Source organism: Temnothorax curvispinosus, unplaced genomic scaffold (genome assembly GCF_003070985.1).
Source record: "Temnothorax curvispinosus isolate PA1 unplaced genomic scaffold, ASM307098v1 QBEX01007764.1, whole genome shotgun sequence".
Taxonomy (NCBI): Eukaryota; Metazoa; Arthropoda; class Insecta; order Hymenoptera; family Formicidae; genus Temnothorax; species Temnothorax curvispinosus.
This window is the reverse complement of record NW_020217544.1, coordinates 99,721-124,552: the sequence shown is the minus strand read 5'-3', so window position 1 is coordinate 124,552 and position 24,832 is coordinate 99,721. Positions and strand designations below refer to the sequence as shown.

At 45.0% G+C, this 24,832-nt stretch overlaps 3 protein-coding genes across 4 annotated transcripts in view; 1 reads left to right on the top strand and 2 right to left on the bottom strand.

Moving 5' to 3' along the window:
- The first annotated feature begins 2,195 nt into the window (after positions 1–2,195).
- On the top strand, positions 2,196–3,068 carry LOC112457410 (pancreas transcription factor 1 subunit alpha). Its single transcript, XM_025020429.1, has one exon. It carries the CDS (start codon positions 2,196–2,198, stop codon positions 3,066–3,068), a length of 873 nt encoding a protein of 290 aa, XP_024876197.1.
- Positions 3,069–9,143: 6,075 nt separating this feature from the next.
- Positions 9,144–22,474, bottom strand: LOC112457411. Of its 2 annotated transcripts, none has more exons than XM_025020430.1 (13): positions 19,957–22,474; positions 19,256–19,407; positions 18,257–18,532; positions 17,758–17,914; positions 15,115–15,494; positions 14,512–14,828; positions 13,591–13,814; positions 13,332–13,505; positions 12,524–13,073; positions 12,367–12,443; positions 12,110–12,189; positions 11,564–11,837; positions 9,144–11,443 (listed from the first exon to the last, which is right to left on the bottom strand). In XM_025020430.1, the coding sequence occupies exons 1-13, from the start codon at positions 21,014–21,016 to the stop codon at positions 9,357–9,359; spliced, it is 5,808 nt and encodes a 1,935-aa protein (XP_024876198.1). In that variant the 5' UTR covers positions 21,017–22,474; the 3' UTR covers positions 9,144–9,356. The 2 variants fall into 2 exon arrangements, with proteins under 2 accessions (XP_024876198.1, XP_024876199.1); XM_025020431.1 differs by having other exon boundaries at positions 15,115–15,434.
- Positions 22,475–23,463: 989 nt separating this feature from the next.
- The window catches only part of LOC112457414 (putative metabolite transport protein YncC), a 3,690-nt gene continuing 2,321 nt past the window's right edge, over positions 23,464–24,832 (bottom strand). The window contains exons 5-9 of the mRNA XM_025020444.1: positions 24,643–24,832; positions 24,322–24,563; positions 23,934–24,093; positions 23,682–23,797; positions 23,464–23,617 (exon numbers count right to left, since the gene is read on the bottom strand). The exon at positions 24,643–24,832 is cut by the window's right edge and continues 246 nt beyond it. Of these exons, the coding sequence (XP_024876212.1) occupies positions 23,559–23,617; positions 23,682–23,797; positions 23,934–24,093; positions 24,322–24,563; positions 24,643–24,832 (767 nt within the window). The 3' untranslated portion in view covers positions 23,464–23,558. The remainder of the gene's footprint in view (positions 23,618–23,681; positions 23,798–23,933; positions 24,094–24,321; positions 24,564–24,642) is intronic.

Here is a 24,832-nt window from a genome sequence, read left to right as displayed (position 1 = left end):
TTGGAAACTGTAAGGAGGACGCGATGCAAGAAAAATCTCGAACCACCTGGGGCCGATATAAGCTATCCGCGAGAAAAAAAAGTGTTTTAATATAAGAAACCTAAAGGACATTATATCTTAAAGTCATCTAGTGACTTGAGACACCTATTGTATCATTGATAATCTATGATAATTTGTGATTTTTTTTTAATATTATATAATATAAAAACATGCATTACATATTTCATTATACAAAACGCTTGTTTTATAAATATCTTCCTATTTGTTAAACTAATAGAAAAATTCTAAAAATTGTAATTCTTAAAATGTCAAGTTTGAAGGCTTTTAACGTGAAAATCTAAATTCACGAATATCCAAAAGTATTAGGAAAGTAAGGCAAGTATAATAAGCAAAGAAATTGCAATATCTAAAATTTCAGAATTCGAAAAATTGAATTACGGAAATCAAAAATTTCTTCTTTCTTTACATTTTCCATTTGTTCCTTTTATCTCACAAGTCTGCATTTTTTTTTAAGGAAACCTTGCCATATCTCGAAACACGCAAGACGAAATCGCGCGTCGAGCCGCGGAGACGCGCGCGTTCGCATTTTGCACGCGCGTCCCCGCCGAAAAGATACGGAAGGTTTTTAAGTAGAGGATTATCGTTCCGACTACTTAGGAAGAATTTTCGGGCGGCTGTGAGGCGATCTCCGAAATCCAAGACGGCTGCGCGCGCTCGGAATGGGGAATGACAGAGATCGGGTTGCCACGGACCACCGTGTCGCGGTCGCCGCAAACCTTATCCTACCTGTTTTCGCTAATTGAGCGAGTAAAGATGTAACTGGACCTTACGCCCTTAAAGTATTTGCACCCTTTTGTGCAGACGCGATCCGTTTTTATCTCGGGGAAAACCGGGCGAACCCGGGGTCTGTCGATCTCTCCCGGTTCACATAGCGCTCGAACAGAGTCGTTGCATTCCGGAAAATGTCTAAATGATCTGTCTTCAGATCATATTTAGAGATTAAGCGTTTTTGATTACAAATCGCTTCAACAAACATTCAAGAAACCTACCGAGTCTTTACGAGACGAAACGTTCCGGAGGCAAACCGACTTTCTTCGCATAGTAATTTTCGTTAAACTTATCTAATCTTCCAACAAAAATATTGGAAAAACTCGCTTCTATGGCATCCCTTGCATTCTAGTAAATTACATTACTGGATACATAGTTATATAAAATTCGTAAGGTGATCCAATTGCGATACTTAATACAATATTTTCCACCTGCCACGAGTGTCCGTTGTGTATCTGACCACAAGGTGCATATTCTCCCTTGCGCACATGTTAAGAGCAATTTTCCGGTGTCGCGCTTGAAGTGGCGCAAGAACATGTATCTACCATAGAATGAGGAAGTGCCTTGACAGCAAGCATTTTATTACGAAGAGGGTGCCCTTCATCATTATTTCGTTTAATCGTGTTCGTATGTAGTACATCGCGAAGGGCTCACGAAAATTTCATTACGCGTAACATAAGATGAAACTTCAGCAAGTCAATCCGGCTGCAACCGAGCTTAACTCGCATTTTCGAGAATGCTTGACCGCGATTCATTCACTCGCTACGTCGCTACTCAAGTTCCTCTGCTTACATCTTTTTGTGCGCTATGACTTTAATGGCTATACGCGGAGCTCCATGTGCGAGGAGATCGTGCGTGTACGACGGAGGCGCCGGGCCACCTGTTGCGGCCCCCGCTCGCGTACCCCGAGTCCGGGGCCCTGGTACCAATCGTAAAGTGGGGAACCGAGCTCGGCCACGATTGGTGGCCCGGCACGTGCTACGCGAGGGTGCCTCGCTCCGCGAACGCATAAATATCCCGACGCCGGTCCACCCGGCTTCAGAACCACCCCGTGGCTCGACTCGACGTATCGATCGACGCGCGAGAAAGTCATCTTCTAACCGTTGACAACCTTAGTATCATCGTGCCCTTCGACATATCGTTCGTCTCAATTTGCGATTCCGATAAGAGGAGCGAGGCCGCGGAACAAGAGAGGAGACGGATTCTTCGTTCTCCACTCGTTCTCCGTTCAACGAAGTGCGAAGTTTCAGTGAAAGGATCTTTCCGAGCGGCGGAAGAAAAGAGCGGCGCGGGATCCTTCGCTCTTCGCGTGGAGTAGTCGCGCGAGCGCGCGCGCGCGTGCATTGTTCCAACGCGTAAATCCTGCTATGGAACTGCAGGAGATGTTCCGTTACGGATACATGTTTCCGCCGCGCGAGGACGAGCCGCTTGTGCCTAGCTGCGCGTACCTGGACCTGCCGAGTTACGCGAAGACGACGGGCAAGACCGTTGGCCTGCCGCCCGTCAGCACCCTCGCCGTGCCGCAGAGCCTCGTCTACGACAGCAATAACTGCAGCGACGGCTGGCACACCCCGAGCCCCACCGCCAGTTTACGCTCCGTCAGTCCCGCCACTACGTTGTCGATCTCGTCGGAACCGGAAACGGTCAACAGCGCGCCGACGTATCGGCTGCTGGGCTCGATCATCAAGGATAAGAGAAACGTGACGACGAAGCGAGGATCGTCGACAACATTGGGCTTGAGCGACAATTTCGAGAACAAGCGGCTGCGCGTCGACGCGATGGACCACTTCGTGGCCGAGGAGATGATCAATCTGGACGGCGAGCGCGAGGACGTCGAGGAGACGATCAACCTGGACGTCGATAAAACGCGATCCTGCCACGGCAGCGTCGTCAGCAACTCCAGCAGCGGCCTGTCCGACCGGACGTTGGACGGCGACAGCGAGGAGGACGCGGACGAGGTCAGCGACGGTGGCGGCGCGGATCATCCGGAGAACGCGCACATCACTTCCGGCGGACGTGACCCACGCAGGCGGGGCAAGTACGTCAACTCGACCATCGTGAGGAAACGCCGGCTGGCCGCGAACGCGCGCGAGAGAAGACGGATGCAGAATCTGAACAAGGCGTTCGACAGGCTGCGCACTTACCTGCCGTCCCTGGGCAACGATAGACAGTTATCGAAATACGAGACCCTGCAGATGGCTCAATCTTATATCACCGCGCTTTACGACCTGCTGCAGTGAGCAAGAGGAAGAGGAAAAGGAGGGAGTGCGTTTGTTCGCCACGATACCGGAAACCAATAAGTTTTTCTAAGCTCGGGCAAAGAGAAGCCGATCGAACGATACGTGATTCGCGAGTTCGTTCTCTCGACATTATTTAATCTGCCGCGATCGAAGCTAAGCCAATTGCTAACGTAAGCGCTACGTGAAAACTGTATCAGAAAGATAGAAAGTAGTAGATTGACTACGTAATATAGAGATTTGGAGAACGATCATTCTCTAATGCAGTTAATATTATCGCATCTGAGACACGTGCCTTTAAATTAAAAAATTGTTCGTACATAATTGACAAATTGAATGAACAGTTATCTTGACTTGTATCTATCGCTTTGAAATCATGTTTGATAATATTTGTCAATATTTTCAACATTTTCCAAATTTTTGAAACTCATGAAGCTATTTCATATTCATAGCAATTGCATAATATACTGGAAAATGTGATAATAACAGATAACAGCGATCTCATACAGAATATTAACAATACGTATGTAAATAAACCTGTAAATTTTGTATCATAGTACCTTAAGTTAGTTAGCGTTAAGTGCTGTATCATATCGCCCGCTGAACTGTGTATACTATAATTTATTTTTAATACAGCATATATATATATATATATATATAGCTATACTTCTTGCGAGACTGAAAACGCGATTGTATTTTTACAAAATAAAACTATATTCTACAGTAACTATTCTACAATAATTTTACACAGAAAAAAAAAGAAATGTCAAATCAAGACTTATATACTCATATATACGCAACAATTTATAATCTTGAAATTATTATTATTATATTGCGTTAAACGAAAAAAACTTGCTTGAATGAAATTTATATTTTAACCAAGAAAAAGGATTGAAATAAAGAGTAAATTAAAATTCTAGAAGATTCTAGATTGTTTTACGTATATACGAGTATATAAATTTTGGACACTTCTTTATTTTCCGCGAACATACCTCGACCTTTAAATATCTACGATTGCGCGACATCGTATCACATATAATGTCCGAAATTATTTCGATTGCATATCTAACTTCCCATATTGTTTCTCGTACTTTCAATTTCGCGCGATCCGTTATCGTCATCATCTTTCGCATTTCTCCCCGTCGACGTCGACGTCGATCGTCGATCCACTTTTCGTGTGTCCACGCAACTCTTCGGAGCAAGAATTCGCCAGTGCGTCGGGGTCGATGGATGGATGAGTATCCGTCGAAGAAGCAAAAGAGATGGGCAGCACCACCATCGGTGGTCCGGTCGTTATATGAAACCCGCGCGACGCGTCGGTGCCTGGTTTCATCGCAATTTGAGAACCTGCAGACTTCTTCCTTCGGCAATGACTCCTTCCTTCCCTCTCTTCCTTCTCGCGCGTCCTGCGTGTGCACTTTACACATTCTCAGCCTATATATTCTTCCTTCAGCGGATGAAGCTTTTAAATTTCGCTTAGTAAAATTTAAAAAATAATGAACGACCATTATTTTCGTCTGCGACGAGAAAAATTATGCTTTCGAGAAATCGTTTTTTTTATGCTACATGTAAAAAATATAGACAATGATTTGGTACAGTGACAATTCTAATATCTTGACAGAAAACTCGCAAGAGACTATATATTTCCTCCTTAAATCTCGACGTAGCTTCGCGCAGTTAGGATTTTTCGAAACATTTAATTCCTCGGAGAATCTCTTGGATTTATTTAAGAGTGATAGCTAATATACTAGTAATTTGTTATTCATCGTTCGTCATCAAGCTATGTATATACGATTGGCGACTATAACAGTCAATACTAATACATATAAGAACATTAGGATGTGCAACTGAAGCAATTCGCTTCCTTAAACAATTAAAAAAGTGGATAGCTTCGAAAGTTCGGCTTCCAAGTTTCGCGTGTGAAAACATGTAAGCGTGAACTTCCGTAAACGCTAGATAAATATGAAATTTTTCGGGATACCGATAAACGAAGAGATGCGGCGTCTAAGTCAACACTGTTGGAGAATCATAAACCGACCAGTGTTCCAGTGACAATAGAAGTGCCTCCGTCCTTTCCGTATTTAACGCTATTTGGGCGATAGAGCAAACTTCCATGCGCAAACCGACAGACTCACGAGCATCTTTTTCAGCCAGAACGGCGAGAAACCCCAAGTGCTAACTTGTACTGCAACATCCCTTTTCCCGAAGAAGCGCGTTTTGCCAATTGCTTTATTACATTGCCGATAATAAAAAAAATTTTCCCCCCATATTTCACATATTCATTGTAACTAAGCTAACAAGCTTAATTACAATTCCGCTGCAACAGAAATTATTATAACTGAGTACATATGAAAATTATTACATTATAAATACATATAAGATCTATTTTAAAAATTCCACAACTTTGGGAACTAAAATTGTTAACACGTTCAATGTGAGATCCTAAGATCTAATTATAATCTCTCTAATAGCGCGTTCACAAGTTTTCTCCCTGCGTTACGAAACCTATTAATTAAAATATTCAGGAAGCTAATTATACTTCAGCATGCGTTTTATGTGCGTCTCGCGCTTCGTCGCGTGGCATTTAACTTTTTTTCGCCCCCGCTGCGGTCTCAGTCGCGATAAAATCAAACTACCGTAAGTGGTCATTGCGAAGCACCGATTCACGGTCGCATCTAACCGCGAGGATCTCCACGATGGAGGAGAAGGAGGAGGAATACCGAGGGACCCAGGGACCGTCGTGGGAGCGAAGAAGAGAGGTGGAGACAGGCGATGGGACAGGCCCTTTTGGACGAGAGAACGTAAATATTCCCCGAGGCGATTAATTCTGCGGAGTCGACTACCACCTCCGCTTCCGCTCTGTCAAGTAGGCTCTGTTTTCTGACAAAGGGGGAGTCCGGCTGCGGCCAGCGGTCAGCGCAATGGCTACTTTCGCGATCGGGCGGGAAGGGGAGGTGGATAAAGGAACAAACCGCCGCCGCGTCGTTGTCCGATCTTGGAGATTGCTTTATTTGAGAGACGGTCTAACGCGCGCGCCGAATACGCAGCCGAATATCTGCGGTCCTCGGGATCGGGATCGGGACCGGGACGGGGGATTAAGCGTCGGGATAGCGCAATCTCGCGACCGGATCGAGCGATAACCACGATCGGCCGGTCGAAATTTGTCGAATGCCGGCCGCGCATTCGGTAGCCCCCGCGCCGGTGTCTCCGCAGCACCTGTGTCTCCTCCTGGGCCCCTCTTCTTCGTGGGCACAGCCGGACAGACTGAGTAATAATTTATGGATGAGATATCTAAGTGACTGGAATTAGGGATTGCGACGAAATATGCGACGGAAATGCGCGTTTAGTTGATAGGAGTGTTCTTTAAACCACGCTGGCATCTTAGTGTAGACTTCAGAAAGGAGATTCTAAGCTTTTTTATCTTCTCAGAAAGTTAAAGAGAAAATTTCTATTCATTACAGCTCTAACATGATGATTTGAATGCTGTATTATAAGATACATAACGCAGCTTTAATTTGACATTTGTATAAGAATCTAATTTTGATACCTTCAATTACCAAACGCAATAAAAAATAGATTCTGTTAAACATTACGTACCCCAATCGCAAGATTTACATACATATTCTATAATATATTCTAAACATTTCTATAATATTTATTGCATTTGTATGAAAAAATATATTTTTATAATATATTCTTACATACATTCTGAAGTATGTTCTAAATAAGCAACACTTAAAAATAAAGCTAACGACCCTTCTAATATTTTAAAGCGTATCCCGACTTTGAAGAATCGGACAATCGTTCGCTAAAAACATTTTCGCGTTTTTAATCGATCTCGTTGGAATTGAGAGGCATCGAGACACGTGGCGGAATGAGACTCGGCCACGTGGGAGAAGATAAACAGCGTATACGTCTACTTGTGCACCCGTCGCAGCGGAATTACTCGGAGTGCCGACCGCGGTGGACATAAATCAGTCGCTCCTCGCCGACGACGTTTCGCTGTCATTCGCTCGCACGACCAAGTCGCGACCAACGTACGCCTCCTGCCCGCTCGTTCAAGCTCGAGTCTGCTGTATAATGCATTCAATGAACTCGCTCGAGCTTGTTCGCGGGGAAAATGTTTTCATTTTGCAAGGCAGAGATGAAGAAATGAATAAATGTACGGAGTGACTCTCAATCGCGGGCGCAGAAGTCCGTCGACGAACAATCGACAAATGCAATAGATAATTTCTGCTCCCTTTCAATAGGGGTATCACTTAGAAAAGCTCTAAAATCGTCGCACAGTCCCGCCCGGGTGGTCCGACGGAAGTCGATCGCGCGTATTATTTAAGAAAGAAAGGGAAGAGGGGATCCCCAGGAGAGAAATTTCCTTTTCGTACGAGAGATCGTACGAAATCACATCGCGATCCCACGATGCGGTATCTCTTACAACGTGCCCGCTCGTGCGTGATCCCGCGAACGCTTCCGGATTATAGACGCAGGTAGACGGACAGCTCGATCCTGGAGAAGGCAACGAGCAACACGACCGCCCATTGTGCCCCGCGTCGACGATCCCGCGTTCGCGCGTCTCAAATCGTAAATCGACGGAGGATCCTGTACCTGCGGTCGTTTTTCCCAACGCGTTTTTCACAGACCGGCGCGTACTCGACCCCACCCTCTAGAAGATACAATATCTCGTAATCTTTTCAAAGTTCTCAATCCTCGATTATCTCTAAGTATCGAAGGCTACACGAAATGTGGGCAAAACGTTCTATTATTTCCAAAGAAGTATTTATGTGACAAAATATCTTTCCTTTAGTAACTCTTTTCGATATTATTAAAATTTATAATAACAAATTTATTTATTTCGCTTTATAAATTCTTTTCACGCTGTCGTTCAAACAAATAAATTTATATCGTCACGAACAGCAACAAAATGCTTTCCTTGCGATGCTCACGGAAGAAAATTGAACGTGTTTCGTTCACGATACATACGTATATATGTATAGAAGAAAATTAAAACTCAGCAGAACGTAAATGCGAGTTTGCATCCCCGGTATCCCAAGGGATGTCGACTCGTCGGAGATCAACATCCTTCCCATGGCACTCCTGTCGTCGTTACGCTTTGTACAATACGCGCGCGTACTGAAAACGAGTCGCTGACGCCAGTCAACGGTTTGTTTGCACGATCGTTTGGAGGCCAAATGAGATCCGCTTAATGCGATCGAGCGAACGGTCCGACGGCTCGATCCTCTCCCGGTTCCACGTGGAAAGGGCTTCCGCCGTGGCTGCAGCGGCCGCGGCGGAAGGGTCGACCCAACCGGAGAAGCGGGCTCGAGAGGGCACGTGGGGTGGCGAAGGGGTGACGGAGAATCGAGCCATGGCGACTTCGGGGAGGCACGCGCTCGTGACACGCGCTCGTCTCCCCTCACTCTCCTCCTTACCACTCGAAATCGCCCCGGGGACATTAATCCCGTTTAATCAAACACCGGCCGAACCCGTAACCGTCGTCGTCTCATTGTGTTTATTATTCGTTGCGGGAAAAATGAAGCGGGGAGACCGTGTTTGTGCAAGCATTGTTTAGAAAAAAAAGCACGATTTTGCGTAATTTAATCATCGCAATCGCAATCTTTCTTCTAAAAGTTATACGAACTCACTCGTAAGATTCTTGAGACATTTAACCCGAGCGATATTAACAAGAAATTGTAAGAAAGGAACTGATAAGAATTACTATGTTACAAAATTAAACGGTGAAATCGCATCAATCTTGTTTTATGCTCGCCCTTTATTTTAACTCCAACAATTAAGTATTTTGTTATAAGCAACTATCACGAATATAAAAACTGTTTTGTTACTTATTAATTCCCAAGAAGCTTCATTCGCGTGAAGTGCTCTTAATTTAATATCATTAGTGCTTCAACGTTCTAGTTAATAAAAAAATTACCTAAACGTTAATATCTAATTGGTGGAAGAATTTGCAAATAAAATAAGAGCGCGAAACTGAGCGACGATTTAACGTGTGCTATTTGCACTTTACCTTCGCAAGTTGATTAACATCGGTAGTACGCGTTAAAATTAAACGTACCGTTGTTTCTATTATCGTTTAAGCATGATTTAATTGACAAATACAGCTCTTAAGACAGGCTATTTAATTACATGCTACTTCTTAATTCGCTGGTAGGCTTTTCTATTACTGAAGATTAATATCCTTTCATTAGCATAAGACGAAGCAAGCTTAAGAAACAGGTTTTAAAAAATCTCATAGACACCTGGAACATTACATAAATAACCCTCGATTAGCGAACAGATTCATTCCTGAACCGTTTTAGAAGATTCATCCGAATGATCGTCATCAGTATCATCTGTCGCATCCTCGGCCAGATCATTCTCAATCTCCCGGCCGTTGCTTCGTCGATTTCGCATATCGATCAACAGACTTTGCCTGCACAACGTCGAGATCGTGCTCATATTACCGCCATCGATGTTCCGGGTGCGAATCAATCGCGATAGCTTCAGTTTCCCGACGATCTTCGCCAACGGGCTCGAGGAGTCGCGGCGCTTCGCGATCACCCTCGGCAGAGACTCGCACCCGCGATCGGTCGTGGCCAGCCGATCGAACGTATCGGGATCCACGTTGATCATACCGGCGCTCGCCGATTTCACCAGGGAATCCGATCGAACGGCGACGTCGATCGTGCGATCTCCTACTTGGCGCGCGTCGACCTTGTCCTCGCCCAGAGAGACGGTTTCGTTTTCCGCGGTCAACGTCGTTGTTTCCGTTCGGTTTCTCACATCTTCCGGTTCTTCCGGCTTCGAAGCAGTTCCCATGATCCCGTTCGATCCCGACATTTCCGCGGGCATCGATAACTGAGTCGTCAACGTCCGTCGCCAAGGATCTTCGGGGTTGGCGGCAATTTCTATCACGGAGCGACAGAAAGGACCGCCCCGTCGCGACAAGAAGCTCTCCTTGGCGCGCCGTATCCTAGAGGAACGCGATTCTAAGCTGCTGACCACGGAGGATTCCGCCGTCGTCGTTCGCCCTTCTCTTTTCGCCGCGGCGTCCGAGAGTATCCTGAGCTTGTGCATCAAGTCCGACGGTACCGCGTCGCATCTCGCGTGATTCTCGTCTTGCTGCTTCGCTTCGCTCTGTTTCCGATCGAATTTGACCTCTTGCCATCTTTCTTCGCGCTTTCGACTGTGGTTTCTTTCCCTGTCGCCTCTTCCTTCGAATTGCACTTGACTCCACTTGATATTGCGTTCTCCATCATTCTGTGTCCGACTGCATTTGAGTTCGCCTCGTATTCGGCACGCGCTTTGATCCCACTCGGTTATATTTGATTTCTCCGGATGCTCAGAAATTCGTGCAGAAGTCGTCTCGATCGAGCACACGTTCAAGGGAGCGGTCGCAAACTCTGTGTCTGTTTGACGAATTTTTTCTTCATCTATATATTCCACATCAATGAATGGTGGCTCTTCGTTACTTAATTGTTTGTTTAGTCTTTTATTTTCCACGTTATTCTCTTCGTACGGTGAATTCTTCACCGGGGTCGTTGTTGCGTCTTCCACCTTGCTTCCTGAGCTTCTCCTGGACTCAGCTTGGGAGGAAACCTCGTTCTCCTTCGACGTGGAGCGCAGAGGCCACGGCAGCGACAACGAGACTCGCAGGAGAGCGTCCTGTCGGCACAATTTTGGCGACGACGATCTCGATTTGCTCTTGGATTTCGACGAACGTCGGTCGGAAGATCGACCGTCGACGGAGCTGTCGCTCTGCTTTCTCGAGGACGGTCGATCCTCTGATCGACGAAACGGGCCGAAGATCATGCGCTTCGTCTTCACGAAGACGTTTTTGGTGGAAGAATCCTTCCTAACACCCTCGACTTGATGATCGCGTGTCATTTTTTTAGATACGTTATTATTGACGGCCGCGGCCTCGTCCAGGCTTGAGAAACGATCTCGAATTTTCTCCGCGGATTTCGTCCCGCTCTCCGTACACGCCGTGGGGACAATTATCTTATTCAAAGTCTCCTCGTTGATAAGAATTCTTTCTAAACAGCGTGTTTTGTCGTCCCTGGCGACGGTTATGGGAACAGTCTGAATGGTGGAATTGGTAAAGAGACCTCTCGGATTTTCCAGATTTGACTTCTTCATTTTCGGTAACGAAGAAATCTCTTTTACACAGTTGCTTCGGTTGTCGTAGGAGCTGCAAATTTCGTGATAGTCGACCGGCTCGTACAGACGATTATCCATCGTATCGCCGCACATCTCGTTTTTAAACGTCAGAATTTCGTAATGCCGATCCGCATCGGTCTGCAACTCGGGTGACCCGCAACTCTCGTAATGTGCTGAAGCCTCGTTTTCGCCATCAACGCGATATTCCAATGTATCCTTGTTATTCTCTGCGACAGAAGAATTAACATAATGAGATTCTTGTAAGAAAAAAGATATAAAGTAACGGTAATTAAGGCAAACAAATAAAATAATGAAAGTTATAAAATTAAAGAAGAATATGGACTTACCTGAATTTAAATTTGACAATTTCGATGAGATTCCCTTGGAATCGCGAGAGTCCGACGACGGGACCGTTTTTGTTGATTGATAAGCGCAAAAATCCGCGTCGAAAATTATCTCTCCTCGTTCGGCCTTCTCGTCGTATTCTTCGTCATCTTGGAGATTCTTTGCCTCGCTCGTCCGTTCGTTATTCGACAATTCATCCGCTAGACTCTCGATCGTCTCCTCACACGTCTCATCCTTACGCGTCTCGTCCATCCCCTTGCACGTGAGCGGTGGGTCCTGGTTGTACCGACAGGACTCTAATTTCAATTGCGTTATGATAAAACTTACTTTTCCAAAAAGTTCGAGCCTCGGGCGCAGTGACTCGATCGGTCTTGCGAATTTTGACGAGCAGGATAAGCAAGTCTTACCCGTAAAATAGACGATTCGTTCTTTTATTGTGCATTCATGCTTCGCGCGAAAAATATTATAGTTAGATAAATGGCAACGTGCGAAAAATTAATACATTAAAGTAAGATTAGAGTAAGATTGAACTTTAGTTTTAAATGTACCGTAAGTTTTCCCGCATTCGAAGCCGTCGATGAGGTTTCGAGACTCTTCGCAAAGCGCGTAGATTCGACGTTGTCACTTTCTGAAATAGAATATTGGAAAATAAGGAGAGTAATATATCTTTGCTTTCCTTCCAAGGTGCGCAGTTTACGGGAAGTTAACAAACTTAGAAAACATCGCGAAATGAAAGACGTAATTAACTGTTAAAGACTTCAACTTGGTAAATCAAAAAAAGAAAATAGTATTTGGAATGTCTTACCGAGAAAGTCTTGCTTTCTTTTATCATTTTTACTCTCGCAAGTCGGCGTAGAAGGCAATTCGAGTCTCAGCGAATCTCTGAGAACACATCACCGATTTTTTTACACGATTGTCAAAGAGCGATAACTTGTCATCGAGGAAACGACTCGTAGATTTACCTGTTTGCTTCGTCGCCCGATTCGTCCCAAGTGTCTCGATTCCATCCGATTGAACAGTCGGACTTAACGGAATCGCCGGAATCCGGGATCGAGCGCCGCTTTTTCTCGGTCCATCCCGTCGAGTCGTCGTCCTCCTTGCTTTCCTTGCACCAGCTCGGCTCCCAGCTCGACTTGTCCTCGTCCAAAGACGTCGTTTTTCCGTGCCAGTCCTCGGACACCGGAAAGTAATCCGGACTCGGACTGTTCTCGCTCGAGCAAGCCTGCGGACCGATTTTCCCGCCGGTGTTCCATCGTTCGCAGGCCTCGTCCTCCTCGGCCTTGATTAGGAACACCGGCGAGGGCTCGTGGCTCGATGTGACTGTGCCAAGAGGAACGGCAATGCTGGTGGTTTCGCTGGCCGCGACACAGTACACTGGCGTTTGATGGGGTTGCACTCCTGCCAAAGGGCTGGCGGTCTCCTCGATAACGTCCTCGATGTCGACAATCATCGCCTCCGGCTCGGAGTCCTCTACCATTGCGTCCTCCGGATCTTTGATCCCCTGTGAGTTATCTGCGACAAGTAAATGCAATAATTATTACTATTAGTAATTGAGAAAAAATTAGATGTGACAGCAGGTATAACTTACAATTAGACAAATCAAACGTAAATAAGCAAAAGTGAGATATTTATATAATTAGGTGTGAAACAAAGTGTAAAATAATTAAGAATATAAATTCAGAATTTTTGTGTACGAATGTAAGATTGTTTGAGAATGTTAAAAATGTTAAGAACGTTTCGTAAAGATCATTAGTAGAATAGCGTACTTACTGGAGACCGGTAAGACGCCCATCCGAGTGTCGTCTTCAAGCTTGTCTGCAGAAGTGAGAGATTGAAGACTCGCGGAGCGACGTAGCGTGATCGATTCGTCACGAAGGCTGCCTTCGAAGACGCTTCCGTCGGACTTAGATCTCTTCAGGGTCCAGTGGAATGCATGATTCTTGCCTGCAATTACGGAATAACAATATTTTAGCAGCTATTACTTCTGAACATCAACCCTCGCAAAATTACTCAATATTACGCGTCGTACTTGGTTCTTCCAACGTAACTCCGTCCGAATCTTGCGCGAACGGCGTGTAGCCCGGCCCCAAGAGGCGGAACGTGGAGGATCTCGGTGATATCCCGCGGTACTTCTCCCAGTCGTACAGCTTCCTCGTAAATTCTCGAGATATACCCTCGAAACGGTAAGAGCCGACGGAGGTACGAATCAACACTTCGTTGCCGCAGTTTACCCCTCGAGATGTAGCCATGAATCTTGAATCAATCAAAAATAATAATTCACAGAGCTCAGTTTCTATTTACTTTATATTTATATTTAATAAAAGTATCGCGATGAAAAAGGGATCCACTATATATTGTTTCTAAATCTTGAAATTATGTCCTTTATCATAAGAAAATTGAAGTTTCTTTTGTTTTGACACGTAATAAAATTTATAGAAAGCTTTTTCTGGTCTCATTTTTCTGCTTTAGTTTTGCCCGTTCTAGACTGGAGGATGAGCCGACTCTCGGCTCATCCGAGTGAGTGGTGTAGACGGGTAAAAATCTCTAGTTTATGTATAGTTTATGTCACGCACACTATAGAAGGCGGATCAGCCGAGAGTCGGCTCATCCTCCAGTCTAGAACGGGCATTTGCAAACTTATATATTGTGAAGCTATACGTTTTAAAATCAAAAGTTTTAAGTCAGAAATTGGTCGCAGCATTCAGAAACAAATTTAATAAAGTAGATCTTTTTTCTATAGCGTACAGAGGACAGTGATTTAAAAAAGATAGAGCAAAGTACGCCCGCGAATCTGTAAATTAAATTAAAGCTATTCTTGCAAGCTGCATTTAATAGTGATAACTGCAACGCAGAGAGCCGTGTTGCATCGCGCGTAGGTGAGATAAACATTTTATACTAATTAAAGCGCAATATCTCTCAGGTATTTCTTACACCGCTCGAATTTTTATACCTTGAATCGCCATCGAAGCAGTCGTTCAGCTGTCTCGCGTCACTCTCTCGAAGCTCCTTCCTGGTTCTCTGCCCGAACAGCGGTAGCAGCTTTTCCAGAGCGAGAAACTCCGTTTCGTCGATGTCAGACGCAACACGACTCGTCGTCGGTGACTTCGGTCTCTCGCTGCTTCGACACGCGGCCTCGCTCATCCTCCTCCACGTCTCCATCCTTTTGATGAAATCCTCGCAGAGATGCTGCTTCCCGTCGCTGCCGAAGCTCCCCGCGCTGCCGATACTCGCGCAGCTTCCGCGCGAGCCGGTCGAGTTCTGATTTTTCTGTCGTGCATGTCGAAAGAACAGTCAGAAATGTTGCGAATCAAAGAATAGGCATAGATATCGTATCAATCGCGACACGAAAAAGATCTCTTATAATTGCCCGAAGTTTCAGAAGTGGTCCCTGATCTTAGATCTTACTCTAAAAGTCTAGAAGAACTAATCGTGATAAAAGATTTTGCGATTTTGAATCCAAGTTCCAAGTCGTCCCAAACTTTACAAGATTACAAGCTTTAATCCGGCCCTCTACTTGTTACTTTTCGCGCGATTGCTCGCGAGATCAACGTACACCGTAACATCTGGGCTCGGGTTTCGAGGAGGAGCGCCAGAGCTGCCAGTCGGTCAACCGTCGACGGCTAACGCGCTGCTGCTCGATGGCCGCGGCCGACCGACGACCTTTCTTCGCTCGCTTCCAGTCCTGCAGCTTCTTCCTAAACTCGGGCGCGAGCCGTTCCTCGTTCAACGGCAGGCCGTTGCGAGCGTTCTGCGCTGGCCCCTTCAGCCGCTCCCACTCGATCAGCTTCCGCTGGAACTCGGCGCCGAACTTCTCCCGCAGCGCCTGATAATCCCTGCGCGCTTCCCGATAGTAATTGCCGTTGTTATTGGTACCTGCAACGGTTTTACCGAGATCCTCGACGCTTTCGCTACAGCTGCGAGCTCGGCGCGTATCTGCGTTTACAACGAAGACATTTTATGCGGCGACGAGAAGCGCAGTAGTAAGCATGCAAAACGGTTAAGAGACCTTCGGGATTTTTGCGGGATTTGTCGTGTTTCTCAAGCATGGGCACTTAAAGCTAGAAATAGAAGGGTTTATAGAAGCTTGATGACTGACATTGAACTAAAAAGATACAGCGCGACGTATACATTCATAAATCCGTACATTAAATTCAAGCTATTCTCGCGAGGTGCGTTTAATAGCAATAGTAGCAACACAGAGTATATTAAGCGATAAGTATAATAAATTGTTCATAAAAATATTAACGTTCTCAAGAATCTTTTATTCTTATATTTAATGTGTATTTGAATTGACACTTTAATATTTCTTTTTAACCAAACCGATTCTTTTGTTTATCACGCATATTCACGATTTTTATTTCGTTTTGACAAGAGCAACATGTGACACTTATGCGAGTGGGTATGTTGCCAAAAAATTTTCAAGTGTGCTGTCAAATTCTGAACAATGTTGCGAAAACTTCATTGCCCGTCCTTCACTTCAGTAAGAAAGTGACACGAAATGGCAAGTTTATCGAGTGGCCAGAAAACGAAATTCGTTTAACCCCCGAACAGTACCGAAAGAAACTTGAACGATGTCCAAAACCATCTCTCGCACAACTCTGCTGTAAGAAGTTGTTTTCCAAGCCTAAGCCTAAAGTATGTCGCAAGTTATTCGTTACCTTGTTTTTAATCCAACCCCTATAAATTTTTTAATAAAAGCATACAAATAGGTTAATACCAATTTTTATGCGTTTAAAGTAGATCTCTCAATAATTTATATAAAGTAATTGTGTTTTATTAAGAAAAATCAAATTATTGATATTATAAGAATTAAAAGCCCGTAACGCGAGTATCTGATTATTTAATAAAAATTGCTTTATAAAAATAGAATCTCATTGCTTCTAAAGATATCTTCTCAAAAAATATGTAACATAATATTACAATATTATCATTTATTAATGTAATTTCATAAAGCGTAATAAATTTTAGTGCAAAGCAATTACAGCCGGTGACGATTATATAAAGGCGCGACAATCCCTAAAGCTCAACATTAAAAATCTGGTAAAATTCGTGGACCATGAATCGCAATTGATTGCAAACGATGTGAAGAGTCGTTTGGATAGCAGTAAGGCTGCTCGTGCAACTCAATTGGAGGATCTCCTCAAGAAGACGACGAGGAGGCTGGATGAACTGATCAAGCTGGACGTTTCTTACGGCAGCTGGATGCGAAAGGAGACGTTGATGCTCAACGACGAGATAAGACGATCTTTCGACGCTCTAGAACGAGCGATCGAGCCGAATGTAAAGCGCATAGCATTTATGCTGAATAGATTGCGAAGCGACGTGTCGACCTCCGTCGAGAGCGCGGAGAGAAATCTCGTTGCATGCCGTAAATATGATGTTCTTCTCGATTTCGCGAAATGTACGAAGGAACAGTCGGACGAAGCGACGAGGATTCTCGATCGGATGAACGAGGAAGCGCGTCGCAAGTTCGAGGAGATCGGCAAGTTTCGCGAGACGGTCCTGAGAGCGCACGAGATAATGGCGCGGGAAGCGATAGAGATAAACCGTAAAAAAACAGCCGATTTCTCGAGATACCTGGAGAAATGTATCGTCCAGCTGAGAAAGTCGGGCAAGTGGCAGAAAAAAAGATAAAACCTCAGAAATAAGCAAACAGCGTGAGCGAGCTGTTAAACAAACTCGAGAAATGTAACGAAAATCAAAATAATATAAAAACGAAAAAGTTATCTCTAATTAATTATTTCATTGATCAAACGATCTTAAAATTGCGGATAATTCGGAGAACTCGACCCCCCCCCCCCGCTGTTTCGAACTTCAGAAATAAATGCGTAACAGAATCGTTTACCTATCGCGTGCCTTTGTGTTTGAATATACGTACGTAATGTTTCTTTTGAATAAAGATTTATGGCAGAGAAGTGTAAAAGACTTCGCGAGAATTGGTAGTAAAACTACTGGATGTGAAGACGAGATTCTAAAAGAGATCGAAAATTTACTCAGGTTTTTTTGAAGATTTGATTGATAGATTTAAAGATTTAATCAAAAATTTAATTGATAACAGATTATATTATAGATATCTTGCATTAGTAGCTTCTTCGCAATTAACACAGTTACTGATGTTAATTCAGAATTCGCAGAATTCGGTCCAGCAATGTTCTCTGGGGGAAGCTTTACCGTATACTGTTTAGTAAACTCTTACCATCGTTAGCGAACGATTGCGCCGCGACCACTCTAATCGGGCTCGGAGGAACGCTGAAGGTGGCGTTTGTCAGAAAGGCGCGTCTGACCTTGTTCCATTTCGAATCTTGCTGCTGTATCTTTGGCGCGGGCGTTACCGCTTCCTCGATCGTCGAATACTGGAAGTAAACATCAGATTCTGCGTGTCACGGCGACGTGACAACCGTTTGGCAAGAGAAAGCATCGCCGCGGAATTCGCGTTATTTACAGCCTCATTTTCTTGGTAGACGAATACGGAAGGCGCGTTTCGGTCCAAATCCCGCAGCAATGCATCCCCAAACGCGCGTTGAAGACGGAAAGAATGGAAAGAAAGAAATTTCGTTTTAATTTCGGCGAATAGGGGGAGTGGGCTTTCTCTCGACTTGACGATTAAAGTCTATATTTAACGGTGACGAAAGCAAATATGAAGATACAGGAAAATATCGCGAACGCCAGAAATTTGTGCGAATCACTCGTCCAACCTGCCGTTTGAATTCCCTCAGGCTTAAAATGTCCGGCCGCATCCTGGGACGTTGCGGCGAGCTCCCGCCAGAATCCTGCGCGCTCGACGGCAGAGGAGACATCGATTCCGGGGAGGACAAACTTCTGATCTCCTCCTCGTTTGACGGTATCGTGATCGTCAGAGTCGGCGTCGGTCTCTTCGCCGACACTTCAGGATCTTTCCCGCTTCCGCTTGCAGCGTGCATCGTCGCGTCCGATTCCGGTATAATGCGAATCAGTGGTTTACCGCGATTAGCCTAATTGAGAGAACGCAAACAATTTTACGCGATAATAAAATTAATTCTATCTTCTTCTTTTAAACAAAAATAGAATACATTTATGAGCTCCACGGTAATCAATAACAAATAATGCCCGTTTATCAATACATGTAATATATGTCAAGAACAAATTAATATCTTGAATAAAAAACAATCCAAAACATTCTGTGGAAGAAGAAGAAACAAATTATACCCTTAAACGTAGAACATGGAATCCGTATTTCCTCAATTCCAAAATCGAGGATCGGGGATTCGCTCTAATTGAGATATCGAGATAATTGTTAACAACGGTAAAACTCAGTTACAAATGTACGAGCGCGATTTAAAGACTGTCTGGAAGAGATTTGTCTCATTGTCAGAATGCTGGAACCATCTGTCCGTTAACGGATACGCCCGCGACACGTTGATCAAAGAAATTCAACGGGCGCGGTCGTGCGCGGCACGCGCGCATGTTGCCGTGGATATTTTTAAGTCGGCACTTGTACGTACACCGCCACTCGTGTCGCGGAAAAGGAATTTCGCGAGACGTTCTTATCAAACTGCTGCTTTCGCGAATTGCCGTCGACGCTGGCAATTGCGGACACGTTGCGCGCGTAGAAAAAAATTTGCACGAGAAAGACTGGTGCAATTAAATTACCAGATTTCCCGTAATTTAATTGCAGCATTAATTAAAATGTGGGCTTTCCTCCATTTTGGCGTTACCTCACTATGAGATTCTATGGAATCGGCGCTCTCAGTAATGGGCGTGTCACAATCCAGCGATCGACCGTACCGATCTGGATCGTCCCTTTTCTTATCGTCCTTCACGAGAGGCGAATGTCGATCTGGATAGTTGACGATATTTTTGCGCGAATCTAAAAGGATGTATTCTTATTAGCATAATTTTTTCTTATGCATAATTCTTCGTACTCCAAGACTCAAATTTACCAATTATTATAAACGATAGAGAGGTAGTTTTGTAGTACTTTGTAATATTGCAATATTGTAAAGATACAAGTATGTCGTATCGTTGTTGCATCAAATTTTCAGCATATTAATAATCAAACATATTTATTATCAAATTTAAGATCAAGTTTGCTATTTTAATATTAAGTATCTTGATAATTTTTTATTAAGGAGAAATCTGCTTACGGCTAAGAAACTTTTATAATTATCAATTTACAATTTTAATATTAAATATCTTCACAATTCTCTATTAAGAAAGAATCTACTTATAGCTAATCAGAATCTTTTATAATTATCAATTTTGAAATTTGGTCCGTAAACACCCTTAATTTTAAAACGACGTCCGATATTAGTCTCGAAATTTCTGTCCTAGACCAATTTGCTTTTGAATTAATGAATGTATAATGCAGCGTCCACTTTGGGACTGCATTATGAAAACAGTAGATTCATATTCTCACCGTCGAACACGTCGTCGTTGGACGACGACGCGGACGATACTCGGCCGATCGGCGTGGATGGGCTGGAGACTTCGCTGGTGCAAGGCGACAGCGCCGATCCGGTGCTCCAGCTTCCGGCGGTGGTTGCGTCCGGGATTCGCAGATACTTGGTTGTCGGCGTCGGCGACGTGGTCGCCGGTGGTGCGTCCGATTCCGCGATGTCCGCGAGATCGTTCGTGCACGCACGCTCCCATTTGAAGGCCGCCTTCACCCTGGTCCACTTGCTGACCTTCGGACCGCCGTTGCGACCCGCGTTCCTCGCCCCACGTTTGTCCGCCTCGCCCGTCCCCTCGACCAGGCGCGAACCGAGATTCTGCTCGATCGGCACGAGCGATCGGCTCCGCTGTCTCGACGACGCGGACGATCGTACGCTCGAACGCTCGCTCCTCCGTGGCGTCAAGGACGCGGCGTCCCGGCAGTTCGACAGCATCGCGTCCAGCAGCGACTCCGCGAAACCGGTGTCCTCGTCGGCGAAGTCATGATGCAGCTCCTCGCCGTTCGCCAGAGCGATCTCCAGCCGACGATTCGCGTTCAGCTGTACCTTCGCGCGCTCCAGACCCCGCACGCGCCGGAAGTACTCGGAGCTGCGCATCCGCAGCTCCAGGATCTGCTCCGTCAGCGCGCACAGCCGGTCCAGGTGCTCGAACGCCTCCTCGGTGAAGGGGATCGCGTCACCCCCCATCGCCGAGGTCGCCGAGTTCGGCATGGTGTCGTAGTCGAACGAGTGACCCTCGAACGGCGACGCGCCCAGCTCGCCGAGATAAACCGCGAGATCCTCCTCTTCCTCCTCGCCGGGCCCTCCGCGGGACGTCATCCCCGAGCGGTAATCCCGCGCGAGCGCGACCGGCGAGCACTGCGGATCCGGAGGCGGGGTCGGAAGTCGACCCTCCTCGGGCTTGTCCTTGACCCTGGCAGCTCCTCTTTGATCTCGCGAACGGCTCAGGCAGCCCGACCTGTCGAGCTTCCTCTCGGCTTCGAACGCGCCGGATTCCTCGGCCGGCCGGGCATTATCTTTCGCCATCGGATGGATGGATCGCGGAGCAAGGATGCGAGATCTAGATACTCCGCGGAACGTGACGGGCAATATTTAACGAACGACAATTATGGGAATTTAACGACGTTGTCATCTTTTATGTGGTTTTAGTGGTTTTACCGAAACAGCGTAACGTGTCGTCACGTGCGGTTGCACGTCCATAAAATTTGAGTAACTTGGATTTGTATCAGAAATCTTCTCGGATTCTAAATATTTATTTTAATTTTTATGTTAGGTAATATTATTTTATTATATATTTTGTTGTTTCAGTAAAAAGAAATCTGTAATATATCGGAATATTTGTATCTTGTTAAGCGATCACAAGGGCTGTTTTTTTTTTCTATTTCGTCATTATTATGCGTATCAAGCGGTTTTTATTAAAAGAATTTTATTACGTATTCTTTTACGCCACTCGTATATTTCGTTTACTCCGGTTTACTCCGAGAAATCCGAATAGCTTTGTCCAAATGTTTGTACCATAATAAATGTTCTTTGTCAGATTTGTTTCTGTACGCTCCGGTAGACGGAAATGCGATCTATAAATTGATGGTACGAGCGAAGTGTTGATTCCTCTCATAAACATCCGATCGTCTAAATATTATGGGAAGCGAACGCGCGGTAATGGATTTCGAATGCACTAACGCCGCGCTTTTCCTTTTTACCGTAAGAACCGGAGAAGCACAAAAATTACAAAGTAGAAACATCAATTCCTTTCTTTATTTATTCAGCACTGAGACTCTCCACCACGATTTACGCTTTCCATAGTGTTCATATGATTGCTTTATCCAGTTTCTTCACCCGTCTCTTTTTTTGTCCAATCGCACGTGATGTTTTTGGCTCAATGAATTAAAAAAGTTTATTAGATCTCACTCATATGGCGTATGACGTTAGCTGCGACAATATTAAATCGCCAATTTAAGTATCTATTTATATAGGTCAAAGAAGCACATCTTTGTTTTACGCGGAGCACCATTCCTTTGTTACGATCCGCCCGATTTCTTCCACGTCGCTCTATCCGGGTGAAGAGAGTGATGTTACACCCCCGTTTTGAATTTTTATTCTCAAAATTCATTCCATCATAGGGAATACATTACTTTTCACCACCCACGTACACCATTGTTACCATGGTATCGAAAGACTTTCTTGATGAAGCGTTTCGATTAATCGGTCGCAATTACGTCCACGCGAACGAGAACGTGTCTTCCTTCCTTCTTTTTTTTTATATTCAATCGCCGAAATTGAAATCGTGGATTCGCATTCTCGGCGCACTCTCGATCGTTTCGCCCTCGCGACGTCCTCCGAAACGACGGGAATCCGGTCGCGCGACCTCGCGAGGTCGCCTCTTCGCTGGCGAGAGCGAGAAGCACGTCGGACGCCGCGCGTTTCGAGACTTCGGCCGATAGCGCGCCGAATTATTTTCGGTGACGAGCATTCGGCCGTACGTATTTACGGCGGATGCGTGCGTGTGTGTGTGTGTGTGTATGTCGAGTACACGCACGAGTTGCAAAGGCGTCGCGACGCCGAGACGGGAGTCTTCGCGTCGGTAGGCGGGCATGCGCGACTGCTCGCGTGCGAGAGCGCTCTTCCTGTTCCCGTCGTCGAAAATAGACGGAAAGGCGGCGGCGGCGGGAAGACGCGACCGTACGGTCCTTATTTATAAGCGCCGCGAGCGCGGAATGACGCTACCGATCATAAAGGCTCGCCGTGCTACTTTCGCTATCGCGCGTTAGAGAACCCTTTCTAAGAATTGCGGGTTTATTAGGAAAATGTAGAATATAAGATTTCGTACGAGGCTTGCCTAGCGGGATGTTAAGCTGATGTTTTAAGTTATACCTTATTATTATAGCGTTTTTCACTGGCAGAGCTGGTGCGCACTCAGTGCACATTAAAGCCATTGTACACTGATTTAATCTCTAATATTTAAAGTAAAATGCAAATATTTCGACTGATAAAATACCCCCCAGTACATATATTTTACCAAATAGTGCAATAAAGAATATTGAGGATTTTATGATTTAATCCGTTTATATTAAACATATACTTTATATATGTATATATATACACGTTGGTTTGTGTACGACGGCTTTAATGTGCACTGAGTGCGCACCAGCTCTGCTAGTGAAAAACGCTATTAGTTAGATAACAGAAGAAAAGAAGCGCCAAATCAAAACCTGCGTATATACTTGTATATACGCAACAATCTATAATCCTTTTATAAAAATTTTAACTTTTTTTCTTGGTTGAACTGAATAAAAGTTCGTTAACTATAAATGACTTCATTCAAGCAAGTTTTCTTCGTTTAATGCAATATAAATCTCATTTCGAGTTTGTTGCATATATGCAAGTATCTAAGTATTTATTTGACACTTCTTTTTGTTCTATGTGCAATTTAATAAATTTAACAAATTGTTCAACGCTGATGGACTTTAGCGAAGTGTGCGCGTAAAGTGAAATTTTATTTGAGAAAAATACAGTCGCGGTTCTCCAGAAAGTATCTTCCCTTATATACAATATACCTACGTAATACGAACTATTCCTTCATCGGTAATCTGGTTAAATCGGGCACTAGTAGCATCACAATCGCCGCACCTGCGAGATATTCGACATTTAGCACATCAAAATCATATAAACACAACGAATCGCTTCTTCGTACCCATCAAGCTGGCCGACGCGACGATTATACTTAGCAGGCAGGTCGTCCTCAGGAAGAGCTGCAACGCGAAAACCGTCAAGTGGGGAAGTATCCTCGTCAGACCCATTACCGTGCCTCTGGAACCGATACCAGAAGCTATACGAATTTTATTACTACCGCGCGTCCGCAAACATTTGATTCCCGAAAACGCGTCTGATGGTCTAAGATTAGCCGGAACGTGCCGCGGGAACGTTCCGTTTTTGCGCGACCTACCTTAGAGCGGTGGGATAATTTTCCAGCAGCAAAACGCACGTCGTCGTGCATCCGATAGCGTAAGCGGCCAGGAAAATCGACGACAGAATTACACGAATCGCGTGGTGCAATCGAAAAATAAGCATGAGCGAGGCCACGCCGCCCGCCAGTCCCGAAAATACTGAAGGCAATCAAAGAAGAGATCCTTTTACGATAAATATAATAACGTAGTGTATCTTCACGATTATATTGAAAAGATTTCAAGTCAACTGATAATTTATGGAATTGTGAATTTTAGAAAGCGTAAAAATAACAAAGTTTTGAAATTCAATTGAATAGTGCATTTTGGTTGGACGCTCTTAATTGCGATAGCAATCTTTGACGGTCGTTTAAAAGTTTAGATGTTTACTTAAACACGGCCTTCTGCCAACGACGTCGATTCCAACGATGAGCAACGTCTCTCCCAGCACGTAGCCTAACGACACCAGGGACAGCAGCTCGAAACGCGTCTCGTTCACCTCGTCGCAGCTTCGCAAAAAGTCCAAAGCTATGCTCCGGACGTCGACGTTACACGTGCCGTTCCCGCTTACGACGTAGTCCTTCTCCGTTTCCTGGAGAACGTGCGTGTTCCACAGAGCGAGCCAAGCGAATCTTAAACATCGTTCTCGTGAATCTCCTCGCGATCGGAGTGCGAGAGACAAATAGCTCACGAGGGAACCTCCTTTATTACCCGGGCATGTGCAGAAGACACGCTAACATTCCGCACAGTGTCACACGCTTATACGGAGGCTTGTATATTCTGCGGATCCGCTCGCAGGTCTTCGTGAAGTACCTTTGAATAATGCCACTTTCATCTTCGTCGTCTGGACGCACGCAGCCTTCTAAATCCCTGATCTGGATCTGGTAAAGAACAATTCCGG

Coding starts and splice junctions, on each gene's coding strand:
- LOC112457411 (XM_025020430.1), bottom strand. CDS start 21,016: ATGGCGAAAGATAATGCCCGGCCGGCCGAGGAATCCGGCGCGTTCGAA. Junction 12,444..12,523: donor TCGGGCGACGAAGCAAACAG/GTAAATCTACGA, acceptor ATGTGTTCTCAG/AGATTCGCTGAGACTCGAAT. Junction 11,444..11,563: donor ATTGTCAAATTTAAATTCAG/GTAAGTCCATAT, acceptor CTTCTGTCGCAG/AGAATAACAAGGATACATTG.
- LOC112457410 (XM_025020429.1), top strand. CDS start 2,196: ATGGAACTGCAGGAGATGTTCCGTTACGGATACATGTTTCCGCCGCGC.